At 44.7% G+C, this 14639-nt stretch overlaps 1 protein-coding gene across 5 annotated transcripts in view; it reads right to left on the reverse strand.

Annotated features, from left to right (window-relative positions):
- Positions 1–14639, reverse strand: part of HDAC1 (histone deacetylase 1) — a 41904-nt gene that overhangs the window by 17484 nt on the left and 9781 nt on the right. For all 5 annotated transcript variants that reach the window (XM_063783409.1, XM_016958332.2, XM_009452916.4 and 2 more), the window contains exon 2: positions 13752–13864. In XM_063783409.1, coding sequence (XP_063639479.1) covers positions 13752–13864 — 113 coding nt within the window. The remainder of the gene's footprint in view (positions 1–13751; positions 13865–14639) is intronic.

A 14639-nucleotide genomic window follows, 5' to 3' on the forward strand; every position in this document is an offset into this window, starting at 1 on the left:
GGACTACAGACGCCCACCACCACGCCCGGCTAATTTTTTTTGTATTTTTAGTAGAGACAGGGTTTCACCGTGTTAGCTAGGATGGTCTTGATCTCCTGACCTCGTGATCCGCCCGCCTCGGCCTCCCAAAGTGCTGAGATTACAGGCATGAGCCACCGCGCCCGACCTTTTTTTTCGTTTTTTTGTTTGTTTGTTTTGAGGCGGAGTCTCACTCTGTCACCCAGGCTGGAGTGCAATGGCACGATCTCGGCTCACTGCAACCTTTGCCTCCCGGGTTCAAGTGATTCTCCTGCCTCAGCCTCCCGAGTAGTTGGGATTACAGGCGCCCAGCACTACGCTGGCTGATTTTTGTATTTTTAGTAGAGATGAGGTTTTACCATATTGGTCAGGATGGTCTCGAACTCCTGACCTCAGGTGATCCGCCCTCCTCGGCCTCCCAAAGTGCTGGATTACAGGCGTGAGCCACTGCGCCCGGCCTACAAAATTATTACTTATTATTATATAAAACTGGCTGAGTGCAGTGGCTCACATCTGTAATCCCAGCACTTTGGGAGGCGAGGCAGGTGGATCACCTGAGGTTAGAAGTTCAAGACCATCCTGACCAATATGATGAAACCTGGTCTCTACTAAAAATACAAAAATTAGCTGGACGTGGTGGCATGCACCTGTAATCCCAACTACTCGGGAGGCTGAGACAGGAGAATCGCTTGAACCTGGGAGGTGGAGGTTGCAGTGAGCTGAGATTGTGCCACTGCACTCCATCCTGGGCAACAAGAGTGAAACTTCCTCTCAAAAAAATAAATTAAAAAAATATATATGTATATATATGTATTATAAAATTATGGACAAAATGGCTCCAAGAGTTCACGAAAAAAGGGTATCTAATGAAAACTGAAACAGATGGGAAATCCTTTATAAGTCATCACATCAACAATTTTGATCACATCCTCCCCACTAACACTTCCTTGACCAGCTAATTTCCTGGTTATCCCAACATTCTGACTCCTCCTTCCCTTTTTAAAATTCTTTCCTTTTCCTCCCATCCCTTAAAGGTAGGTCTTCTTCAAACATGACCCTCTGCCTCTCTAATTACCAATACAACAAAAGTCCTCACTTAATGCCATCCACAGGTTCTTGGAAATTGTGACTGTAGGCAAAACAATGTATAAAGAAACCAATTTTACCATAGGCTAATTGATATAAACAAGAACTTAAGCTCCTACAGCATATTTCTGTCACAAAAACATCACTAAAATTCTAAATAAAGACCCAAAACACTTCAAACATCAAATGCTGAAATAAATGTGAAATATCCCTTTTTTTTTTTTTTTTGAGACGGAGTCTCGCTCTGTCATCCAGGCTGGAGTGCAGCGGCGCGATCTCGGCTCACTGCAAGCTCTGTCTCCCAGGTTCACACCATTCTCCTGCCTCAGCCTCCCAAGTAGCTGGGACTACAGGCACCCGCCATCACACCTGGCTAATTTTTTGTACATTTAGTAGAGACGGGGTTTCACCATGTTAGCCAGGATGGTCTCAATCTCCTGATCTCGTGATCCACCCGCCTCGGCCTCCCAAAGTGCTGGGATTACAGGCATGAGCCACCTTGCCCGGCGAAATATCCCTATATTTAAGAAATATTTATAAAAATAAGGAAGATCATTATTTGGCTGGGTGCAGTGGCTCATGCCTAAAATCCCAGTACTTTGGGAGGCTGAGGCAGGTGGATCACTTGAACCCAGGAGTTTGAGACCAGCCTGGGCAACATGGTGAAACCCTGTCTCTACAAAAATATAAAAAATTAGCTGGCTGTGGTGGCACTTGCCTATAGTCCCAACTACTCAAGAGGCTAAGGTGGGAGGATCACCTGAGCCCAGGGAAGTCCAGGCTGCAGTGAGCTGTGATCTTGCCACTGCACTACAGTCTGGGCAACACAGCAAGACCCCGTCTCAAAAAATATATACATTATTATTTACCCAATTTTTGGTGAATCAGTGAGTGATGGCGGTTGTTGTGATGGTGGGTTAAATCAAATAATAAATGTATGCAAAGTTAAAATTGCAAGGAGAACCTTCTACCATCATGCAGTTCAAAAACGAACAATAACAAATATGGCAGGCTCGCTGAGTGTTTCTGTATCACATCTTTTATTGTTGTGCATCTGTATGATTATTGTCTACTTTATGAATTTTTATTTGACAATAATTTGAATTCAATCATTCATTTCCAAGGGTGGCCAGAGCCTGTCTCGCAGCTCAGCACAAGGAACCAACCTTGGACAGGACGCCATTCCATCACAGGGTGCACTCACACCCATATCCATACTTGCTCAGACTAGGACCATGGAAACATGCCAACTCACCTCACATGCACATCTTTGGGATGTGGGAGAAAAATGGAGTACCCGGAGAAAACCTACACAGACATGGGGAGAATATGCAAACACCATACAGATAGTGGCCATGCCAGGAATCAGTTATTTTTCTCCTCAACGTTATAACTAAATGATGCTGAGTGAAGTGATGTTATTCGAGAACCTGCCGTATTTTCTGCAGTTTATAAAGCATTTTCAATACACAGCCAACATTTATTGTTTCCTCTGTGACAGTCACTCTTTCAGGCACTTTAAACGCTATCTCATATGATTCTTACAACAACCTTTTAAAGATCTAAGCCCTGGAGGATCGCTTGAGCCTAGGACTTCAAGGCTAGCCTGGACAACATAGTGAGACCCTGTCTTTTTCTCTTTTTTAAAATAATTATCAGGGCCAGGCGCAGTGGCTCACACCTGTAATCTCAGCACTTTGGGAGGCCGAGGCGGGTGGCTCACCTGAGGCCAGGAGTTCAAGACCACCCTGGCCAACATAGCGAAACCCCATCTCCAATAAAAATACAAAAATTAGCCGGGCGTCATGGCAGGTGCCTGGAATCCCAGCTACTCAGGAGGCTGAGGCAAGAGAATTGCTTGAACTCGGAGGCAGAGGCTGCAGTGAGCTGAGATCATGCCACTGCGTTCCAGCCTGGGCAACAAAGCAGACTCCATCTCAAATAAATAAATAAATAAATAAAATAAAATAAGTTATTGGGCAATCTCTCCAGGCCAGAATATGTTCAGATTCCTAAGACCCCCATCTCTGAAAAACAAAACAAAACAAAAAAACACCTTTTAAAGTTCATGGCCAGGTGCGGTGGCTCACGCCTATAATCCCAGCATTTTGGGAGGCCGAGGTGGGAGGATTGCTTGAGGCCAGGAGTTTCAAACCAGTCTGGCCAACATGGCGAAATCCCATCTCTGCAAAAAATACAAAAATTAGCTGGGCGTGGTGGCAGGCTCCTGTAATCCCAGCTACTCAGGAGGCTGCAGCATGAGAATCACTTGAACTTAGGAGGCAGAGATTGCAGTGAGCCCAGATCGTGCCACTGCACTCCAGCCTGGGCAACAGAGCGAGACTCTGTCTCAAAAAACAAGCAAATAAACAAAAAAAAGTTCATAGCCAGGCACAGTGGCTCATGCCTGTAATCCCAGCACTTTGAGAGGCTGAGCGGGGCAGATCACTTGAGGTCAGGAGTTCGAGACCAGTCTGGCTAACATGGTAAAACCCCATCTCTACTAAAAATATAAAAAATTAGCTGAGTGTGGTGGCGAGCGCCTGTAAACCCAGCTACTCGGGAGGCTGAGGCAGAGAATCGCTTGAATCCAGGAGGCAGAGGTTGCAGTAAGCTTAGATCATGCCACTGCACTCCAGCCTGGGCAACAGAGTGAAACTCCATCACAAAGAAAAAATAAAAAAAAAATTTCATACTATTATTATCCTTATTTCACAGGGAGGAAACTATAGAAGAGAGAGGTTAAGTAATTTGCCTGGGGTTACACAGCTGGTAAACTGGAAGGAATCCAGAGATCTGGCTCTGGGTACTTTGACTCTCATTTAATCCTCACTTAATTTAATGAGGCATAATAAGACTGAACGACAGATACTGTTTTATCAAAAACAGCCATAGTGAAGCCAGATGCAGTGGCATGCACCGTAGTCCCAGCTGCTCAGGAATCTAAGATGTAAGGATCACTTGAGCCCAGGAGCCAGATGCAGTGGCATGCACCGTAGTCCCAGCTGCTCAGGAATCTAAGATGTAAGGATCACTTGAGCCCAGGAGTTCAAGGCCAGCCTGGGCAAACATAGTGAGACCCTGTCTCTAAAAAGGCAAACCAAAACACCCACAGTGAAAGAAAAAAGACTTAGCTCCAAATACCAAGTTTTTTTTTTACTATACTAAGCCCTTTACTCTCTTCCTAATGTCATCAAAACTTTGGTCTGGCTATCCCTTCTACACAGATGACTGCACAAAGTCCATTTTGATCTTAGTTCTGAGCTCCAGATTCACAGTTCAAATAGCTTCTCAGTCTGCTCCACCCACAAATCCTAAAGGCACTTCAAATTCAACTGGACTCAACAATTTGTTGTTGAGAGCCTAGAAGCACTCAAATTCCACTTAACTTCCAGAAGTTCTCTTTCATTATTTTTGTTAATGATACCAACATCCACTCAGGCTGAAAACCTAAGTTCTGTCCTTTTTTGCCTTCCTGTTTCAATCCATTGCCAATCTCTCTCATTATGCCTCCATAATCTTGATTGCATCTACTTCCCTATTTTTCCTATGTCCTTCTTTCCCGGGTTTCCTATTCTCAGCACCAACCACCTAGTTGTTCAAGATCGAAGCCAGGGTATCATCTTTGTTTTTTTTTCGAGACAGAGTCTCACTCTGTCGCCCAGGCTGGAGTGTAATGGCACGATCTCGGCTCATTGCAACTTCTGCTGCCCAAGTTCAGCGATTCTCCCATCTCAGACTCCTGAGTAGCTGGGATTACAGGCACCCGCGACCACGCCCGGCTAATTTTTGTATTTTTAGTAGAGATAGGGTTTCACCATGTTGGCCAGGCTAGTCTCAAACTCCTGACCTCAGGTGATCTGCTGGCCTTGGCTTCCCAAAGCGCCAGGGTTACAGGCATGAGCCACCACACCAGGCAAGAATCATCTTTGATTCTTCTTTTTTCATCCGCTACATTCAACTTCTCTTGAAACTACCACCAATGTATTATCTGTCAAATCTGTCCACTTCCATCCTGGGCTACCACTTTTTTTGACTTGGATTCTGGCAATAATCTCCTAACTGGTATCCTAGCCTCCTTCTTAACCATTGTTAATTTATGCTGAATACTACAGGCAGAGTTTTCTGTCTTTCTTTTTTTTTTCTTTTCTCTCTTCTTTCCTTCCTTTCTTCCTTCCTTCCTTCTTTGTCTTTCTCTCTCTCCCTCCCTGTCCCTGTTTCTTTCTCTCTCTCTCTGTCTCTCTATTTTTTTTTCTTTTTTTCACCGAGTTTCACTCTTGTCACCCAGCTGCAGTGCAATGGCACAATCTTGGCTCACTGCAACCTCCGCCTCCCAGGTTCAAGCAATTCTCTTGCCCCAGCCTCCCGAGTAGCTGGGATTACAGGCGCCCACCACCACTCCCGGCTAATTTTTGTATTTTTAGTAGAGACGGGGTTTCACCATGTTGGCCAGGCTGGTCTCAAACTGCTGACCTCAGGTGATCCATCCGCCTCAGCCTCCCACAGTGCTGGGACTACAAGCGTGAGCCACTGCGCCCGGCCTGTCTTTTTCTTTTTTATTTAGAGACAGAATCTCCCTGTGTTGCCCAGGCTGGTCTCGAACTCCTGGGCTCAAGTGATCTTCTTGCCTCAGCCTTGCTAGTAGCTGGGATTACAAGCGTGTGTCACTGTGCCTGTTATAGAGTTATCAGTCTTAAAATGCAAACTGAATCATGTCACTGCCCTCTAAAAACACTTCAAAGGCATCATTACTCAAAATATCAAGTTCAAACTCTTTAACCTGGCTTGGAAAACCAGAATAATCTGATCCCTGCTCACCCCCTTACACTCACCTAAATATTTTGTGCTGTATGCCAGGGAACACCAAACTCAAATCACTCATAAGCGCCAGTCAGTTTAGCTAGCTTAAAACAAACGTAAACAAAACACTGGTGAGCAGAGGACAATCTTTATTTACATAGCTCTAGCTGATGGCTGCCATGAGGGAATTTGGGCCCAACTGCCAGATCCTTTCTGGACAATTTCATTTTTTAAAGGTTGGCCACTAACCTAAAGCCCTTAAAATACTTTAAGTTAAATAAAACATGTTTGAGAGACTGAATTGATCTCATTCACTGTGCCAATCTGCCAAGCACCATTTTGCTTGCACTTCCCCAAGGGCCATCTCTCTCACATTTAGGCCTTTATACATGCTATGACCTACAACACTGTTCTCTTCACACCCTCTACTCAACCTTTAGGTTGCAAATGAAAAGTCAACCCAGGCACACACTTGTAGTCTCAACTACTTGGGAGGCTGAGGCAGGAGAATCACTTGAGCACAGACAGGAGTTTGAGGCTATAGTGCATTATAATCTCACCTAGGAATAGCCACTGCATTCCATCCTGGGCAACAGAGCAAGGCTTTTTTTTTTTTTTGAGACTCGTTCTGTTGCCCAGGCTGGAGTACAGTGGCACGACCTCAGCTCACTGCAATCTCCGCCACCCAGGTTCAAGCGATTTTCCTGCCTCAGCCTCCCGAGTAGTTGGGATTACAGGCATCCACCACCATGCCCGGCTAATTTTTGTATTTTTAGTAGAGAGAGGGTTTCACCATGTTGGCCAGGTTTGTCTTGAACTCCTGATCTCAGGTGATCCACCTGCCTCGGCCTCCCAAAGTGCTGGGATTGCAGGCGTGAGCCACCGCACCCGGCCAAGGCTGTCTCTTAAAAAAGAGAGAGAGAGAGAAAGAGAAGAAAAGCCAATTCCCCCAAAAAGCTGTCCTTGACCTCTCAGAATCTCAGTTGAGTAACTCTCTGAAATGCTACCCTGAGAAGCCTGTACTTCCCTTATCATTACACTCACCAAACTGCATATAAATTGCATGTTTGCTTGGTCTACTCTGGGAGGCCAGGAGCAGGTTCTACCTTTATTTGAAGCAACAAGCATGGTGCCTGACATATAGCACCTGCTCAATGAATAACTGTTGACCTAACAAATGAACTCTTGGCTGGGCGTGGTGGCTCATGCCTATAATCCTAACACTTTGGGAGGCCAAGGGGGGCAGACTGTTTGGGCCCAGCACTTTGAGACCAGCTTGGGCAACAAGGTGAAACCCCATCTCTATAAAAAATACAAAAATTAGCCAGGTATAGTAGCACACAGTGTAGTTCCAGCTACTCAGGAAGCTGAGGTGGGAGGATCACTTGAGCCCAGGAGGGTGAGGCTGCAGTGAGCTGTGATCACATCACTGCACTCCAGCCTGGATGACAGAGCAACACCCTATCTAAAAAAATAAAACGGGCCAGGCGCCGTGGCTCACGCCTGTAATCCCAGCACTTTGGGAGGCTGAGGCAGGCAGATCACGAGGTCAGGAGATCGAGACCATCCTGACTAACACGGGGAAACCCCGTCTCTACTAAAAATACAAAAAATTAGCCAGGCGTGGTGGCAGGTGCCTGTAGTCCCAGCTACTCGGGAGGCTGAGGCAGGAGAATGGCATGAACCCAAGAGGCGGAGCTTGCAGTGGGCCGAGATTGCGCCACTGCACTCCAGCCTGGGTGACAGATCAAGACTCCGTCTCAGAAAATAAATAAATAAAAATTAAAAAAATAAAACAAAACAAAACCCATACACAAATTAAATCTCACTTGGAGTATTTTTGGCCTCCTAATTGGTCCTATTTCTATCCAGCCTTATCATCTTCCATCTTCCATATTGGTATCACAAAAATCTTAAAACGTTAAAGTACTGCTCTCATTCAATGACACCCTGTTGACGAAGTAAATATTCTTTTTTTTTGAGACGGAGTTTCACTCTTGTTGCCCAGGCTGGAGTGCAATGGCACGATCTCGGCTCACTGCAACCTCTGCCTCCCAGGTTCAAGCTATTCTTCTGCCTCAGCCTCCCTAGTAGCTGGGATTACAGGCATGTGCCACCATGCCCAGCTAATTTTGTATTCTTAGTAGAGATGGGGTTTCTCCATGTTGGTCAGGCTGGTCTCAAACTCCCGACCTCAGGTGATCCGCCCACCTTGGCCTCCCAAAGTGCTGGGATTACAGGCGTGAGCCACTGTGCCCGGCCCGAAGTAAGGACTCTAAGCTCTTTGATATAGCAATCAAGAAACTTCACAAGGTTCCTTTCCCAATTTAATTGCCCCTGCTCTCTTTCACAAATATTATACTCCAAACAACTCTTCCTTAAGATCTAGAGATGTATAGAGCTTTTCAACAGTGTCCGTGCTCATGTTCTTCCTATTATTTGAAATTCATCCCTTATCCCAAATCTCTGAAGGAAAGGGCTCATCTCAAATGCCACCTCTTTTACAAAGTAAAAGCAAATCACCTTCTAACAATCCATCTTCATCCCAGGACTCAAAGTTCCAAAGAATACAGCAGTGCCCTCTTATCCTCAGTTTTGGTTTCTACAGTTCCAGTTACACACAATCACTGTCCAAAAATATTACATGAAAAATGCCAGAAACAAGCAATTCATAAGTTTCAAATTGTGAACCATTTGTTATGAAATTTTGTAACATCCAGCTCTGTCCCCTGGGTGTGAATCATCCCTTTATCTGGCATATCCACACTGTATACTACCCACCTGTGAGTCACTTAGTAGCCCTCTCAGTAATCAGATCAATTATCAAGGTATCACACTGTTTGTATTCAAGAAGCCCTTGTTTTACTTAATAATGGCCCCAAAGTCCACGAGTAGTGATGCTGGCAATTTTGATATGCCAAAGAGAAGCTGTGCTGTGCTTCCTTTACATGAAAAGGTTGAAGTTCTCAATATAAGGAAAGAAAAAAATCCTGTGCTGAAGTCGCTAAGAGCTAAGATCTACAGTAGGAATGAATCTTCTTTTTTTTTATTTTTGGGAAGGAGTTTCACTCTTGTTGCCCAGGCTAGAGTGCAATGGTGAGATCTCAGCTCACTGCAACCTCTGCCTCCCAGGTTCAAATGATTCTCCTGTCTCAGCCTCCTGAGTAGCTGGGATTACAGGTATGTGCCACCACGTCCGGCTAATTTTGTATTTTTAGTAGAGATGGTGTATCACCATGTTAATCAAGGTGGTCTCGAACTCCTGACCTCAGATGATCCACCGGCTTTGGCCTCCCAAAGTGCTGGGATTACAGACATGAGCCACCACGCCCGGCCAGGAATGAATCTTCTATGCATGAAACTGTAAACGGCTTATTGCTATAATTGTCCTAGTTTATTTTTGTTAATTTCTTACTGTACCTAATTTATAAATTAAGCTTTATCAGAGGTATGTATGTATTAGAAAAAATATAACATATATAGGATACAGTACTATCCATGGTTTCAGGAATCTACTGGGCATACTAGAAAGTATCCCCCCTCAGATAAGAGTGGGCTACTGCATTATCCCACAGTCAAAAATCACAAAATACACAGGAAACACAGTCCAGGATCCTACAGAAACAACAACAAACAACAGAATCAGATCTACATAGACCTTGGTGAATTAGTGAAATGTATATCAAAATCGTAATTAAATTAAAAAGAAGTGCTACTCAGGAGGCTGAGGAGGGAGGATTACTTGAGTCCAGGAGCTTGAGGCTGCAATGAGCTTTGACTGTGCCACTGCACTCTAGCCCAGGCAACAGAGTAAAACCCTGTCTCTAAAAGAGAGAAAAAGAGGCCAGGCGCCATGGCTCACACATGTAATCCCAGGACTTTGCGAGGCCAAGGCAGGCGGATCACCTGAGGTTGGGAGTTCGAGACCAGCCTGACCAATGTGGAGAAACCCCATCTCTACTAAAAATACAAAATTAGCTGGCCGTGGTGGCGCATGCCTGCAATCCCAGCTACTAGGGAGGCGGAGATTGCGGTGAGCCAAGATCGCGCCATTGCACTCCAGCCTGGGCAACAAGAGCAAAACTCTGTCTAAAAAAAAAAAAAGAAAAGAAAAAGAAAAAAAAGTGAAAGGGCAAATAGCCAAATCACTTTTTCAGAAGAACAAAGTGGGAGGACTGTGCTACCAGATAACAAGACTTACTATAATATAAAGCTACCGTAATTAAGCCACTGTGGTATTGGCATATGGGTCAATAAACAGACCAAGTCAACCGAACAGAGAGCCCAAAACCAGACACACACATATTGCCTGGCACAAAGTAGGTGCTTGATGAGTATATATGCAATGAATGAATAAAAATGGACATTTAATATATAAAAGAAATGGGTCAGGCACTGTGGCTCATGCCTGTAATCTCAGCACTTAGGGAGGCCAAGGTGGACAGATCACTTGAGCCTAGGAGTTTCAGACCAGCCTGGTTAACACAGCAAAACCCCATCTCTCCAAAAATATAAAAATTAGCCGAGTGTGGTGACATGCACCTGTGGTCCCAGCTACTCAGGAGGCTGAGGTGGAAAGATGGCTTGAGCCTGGGAGGCAGAGGTTGCAGTGAGCCGAGATCGCACCAGTGCACTGCAGCCTGAGTGCCAGAGTGAGACATTGTCTCAGGATAAAAAAATAAAAAAAAATAAAAAAGACAACCAAATGGGAAAATGGGCAAAAAGGTTGAATAGGAATTTCAGTAGGGGAATATAAATTAAAATAATAGTAAGATACCATTTCATGTCTACCTAAATTAGCAACAAAATTGAAATCTGACAAAATCAAGTGTTGGCAAGGACTCAGAGCAACTGCAATTCTCCTACACAGCTGGCAATTGGAAACCATTTTGGCTTTATCTAACACAGGTGAATATGTGCATATGTCCTGACCCAATTCTAATCCTAGTATATCCTTTAGTGAAACTTTAGCATATATGCATCATGAGACATGTTCAAGAAAGTTCATAGCAGCAGTATTTGCAATAGTCAAACCCCAGAAGCAAATCAAATGCTCATCAAAGAGATAACAGAGTAGAATACATTTATTTCAATGAAATACAGTAAAAATAAATACAGCTACATGTATCAACATGGGTGAGTCTCAAGAACATGTTTAGCAAAAAAAGTCAGTCACATAATAAATACTGTATGGCTCCATCTATATAACAATCAAACATGTAAAACTAAAACATACTGTGCTTGGAACTGCAGGTAAAAAATAAAAATCATTTTTATAATTTTTTAAGAAGAATACAGGCATGGTGGCTGATGCTTATAATCTCAGCACTTTGGGAGACCAAAGTAAGAAGATCTCTTGAGGCCAGGGGTTTGACACCAGCCTGGACAAAACAGCAAGACCCTGTTTCTACAAAAAAATTTTTCTGAATTAGCCAAGAGAGGCTGGGTATGGTGGCTCATGCCTGTAATCCCAGCACTTTGGGAGGCCGTGGCAGGCGGATTGCTTTGAGCTCAGGAATTTAAGACCAGCCTGGGCAAAATGGTGAAACCCCATTTCTACCAAAAAATTAGCCAGGCATGGTGGCTTACACCTTTAATCCCAGCTACTTGGCAGGCTGAGGCTGGAGAATCACTTGAGCCCAGAAAGCAGAGGTTGCAGTGAGCCAAGATTGCACCACTGCACTCTAGTCTGGGTGACAGAGTGAGACCCTGTCTCAAAAAAAAGAAAAAAATAAAATAAAGCCAGGCATGGTGGTGCCTGCCTGTAGTCCTAGCTACTTGGGAGGTTGATGTGGGAAGATAACTTGAGCCCAGGAGTTCAAGGCTGTAGTGAGCTATGATCACACCACTGCACTCCAGCCTGCAGGGAGCAGAGCTCTAGGGAGCAGAGATAGTCTGCTCCCTAGAGTACCTAAAAATATCTTCTGCCTTTTCTGTTTTTCATTCCCAGCTGCCTTCACACCTAAAAAAGCTCCGTAGTCCCAAGGTCTGTCTACTCCTCTACTTTCCTTCCTTGCTTCCCCAGTTGCCTCCACTGGCTCCAGAGACATGACAAGGCCATCTAGGAAAGAACACTCATCTCCTTTCAGTCTCTGGAATGGTGACAAAAATACCACTGTTGGTAGGTTACTCAAGCTGTAGAAACAGACTTTAACCACAGATTCTTATGTAGTAAGGCAACATCACCTCCAGCCCCTCTTTATTTTCTCATTTGGACTCTTGTAACAGCCACTTACCTAGCCTCCCTGCTTCTAAAATGCATGCCTGTTCCTATCTCTCTTTCATTTAAAACCCTTCACTTGTTCCTCCTCACTGTCTCCAGAGAGGTTAAAACTGGGAACCATTGGACCTATTTGGTCTACAGATGTAGTAATGTGTTTGGTTTGTATACATGCTTAAAATAAAAAGCAAAAACTCTGGGTTAACTTTTTTTTTGAGACAAAATCTCATTCTGTCATCTAGGCTGGAGTGCAGTGGTGCAATCACGGCTCACCGCAGCCTTGACCTCCCAGGCTCAAGTGATCCTCCTACCTCAGCCTTCCAGATAGCTGGGACTACAGGTGCAGGCCAGGATACCAGCTAATTTTTTTCGTATTTTTTGTACAGACAAGGTTTCTTGGGATAACATTTTAAACCTAGGAGATTTTACATAATAATCTGGATTTCCAGCTTCTCTTTAAAAACTCAAAGATCAGTGACAAATCACCTGTAGCTGAATCTACAGGTTAGACCGTCTATACTCTCTAATAACTAGAGATTTGGCATCTGCTTCAACATGGTCCCAATCACTCTTATTTAGGCATTAAATTTTTGGTTTTTTTGTTTTGTTTTGTTTTTTTGAGACAGGGTCTCACTCTGTTGCTCAGGCTGGAGCACAGTGGTGCAATCACGGCTCACTGTAACCTCTGCTTCCCAGACTCAAAATGATCCTCCTACCTTAGGCTCCTAAGTAGCCGGGACTACAGGCATGTGCCACCATGCCTGGCTAATTTTTTGTAGAGATGAGGTCCTGCCATGTTGACCAGGATGGTCTCGAACTCCTGGGCTCAAGCAATCTGCCCATCTCAGCCTCCCAAAGTGCTAGGATGACAGGCATGAGCCACCGCACCTGGCTTTGTTTTTTTAAGACAGAGTCTTGCTCTGCCCCCCAAGCTGGAATGCAGTGGCACAATCATAGCTCACTACAGCCTCGACCTCCCAGGCTCTAGCAGTCTTCCCACCTTAGCCTCCTAAGTAGCCGGGACTACAGGCATGTGCCACCATGCCTGGCTAATTTTTTGTAGAGATGAGGTCCTGCCATGTTGACCAGGATGGTCTCGAACTCCTGGGCTCAAGCAATCTGCCCATCTCAGCCTCCCAAAGTGCTAGGATGACAGGCATGAGCCACCGCACCTGGCTTTGTTTTTTTAAGACAGAGTCTTGCTCTGCCCCCCAAGCTGGAATGCAGTGGCACAATCATAGCTCACTACAGCCTCGACCTCCCAGGCTCTAGCAGTCTTCCCACCTTAGCCTCCCAAGTATCTGGGACCACAGGCACATGCCACCATGGCCAGCTAATTTTTAAATTCTGTTGTAGAGACAGGGTCTCCCTATGTTGCCCAGACTGGCCTAGAACTCCTAGGCTCAAGTGATCCTCTTGCCTTCACCTCCTGAAGTGCTGTGATTACAGGCGTGAGCCACCATGCCCAGCCAAAAATCTTTATCATTTACAGTACCTGCCTTGTAACAGCAGTCAACATGCATTTGATGAATGAGTGAATGAGTGGTGGAGAAAATGAGATAATGAATGGCATATGGGGAACCAGAGCAGATGAGGTTAGGGAGCGGTAGCACTTCTGGTAACTCACATAGATTTCCATTTTTCGGTAGAGACCATAGTTGAGCAGCAAATTATGAGTCATGCGGATTCGGTGAGGCTTCATTGGGTGGCCTTGTCCATAATAGTAATTTCCAACATCCCCTGAAGAAGAGAGAGCAACAGCTTCACTAACACAGTTAGGCATACACTACCAGGAGAACCCAGGAATTTTTACAGCGAACTCCCAGTCAAACTCTTTCTGGCTCATTTCTAGTTTCCAAGATTCTCTCCCACCTTTTGAAGGGTAACTCCAAAAGAAAAAAAAAAAAAAAAAAGCAGGGACTCTGGTGAGGTGAACATTTAAGGTTCAGTCTAGCTCACTTTCTCCTGGAACCCACAGGCACTACATAGCAAGAGGGGTTCATTCCAAAGCTACTGGGGAACAACAGCCAGTGAAATGATTCACCTCACTATACCTCCAAGGAATTCCCTCCCACAACAGAAAAATAACCATCGCTACTCAGAATTATTAGAAGCCACAATTCACCTCCTACATATTGTAACACTTATGGTGTCAAAGCACATTCACTTCGTTTTCTTACTGGATCCTCACAGTAACATGGGTAGGACAGGGGGTATTATTATTCTCACCTTACAGATAAGAAAACTAAAACTTATCACATGCTTAATCTATAACACTAGCCTTCTAATTGGTCCCTCTACCTTCAATTCACACTACCTGCCACACTGTCACCAGAGTTATTTTCCTAATCCACAATTCTGATAACATCACTCCTTCGCTCAAAAAATCCTTATGGCTACCCATCCCCTACAGGATAAAGAGTAAAGAATAACTTTAATAGAGATAGGCATGGTGGCATGAGCCTGTAATTCCAGTTACTCTGGAGGCTGAGGCAGGAAAATCACTTGAGCCCAG

Source organism: Pan troglodytes, chromosome 1 (assembly GCF_028858775.2).
Source record: "Pan troglodytes isolate AG18354 chromosome 1, NHGRI_mPanTro3-v2.0_pri, whole genome shotgun sequence".
In the NCBI taxonomy this organism is placed as follows: Eukaryota; Metazoa; Chordata; class Mammalia; order Primates; family Hominidae; genus Pan; species Pan troglodytes.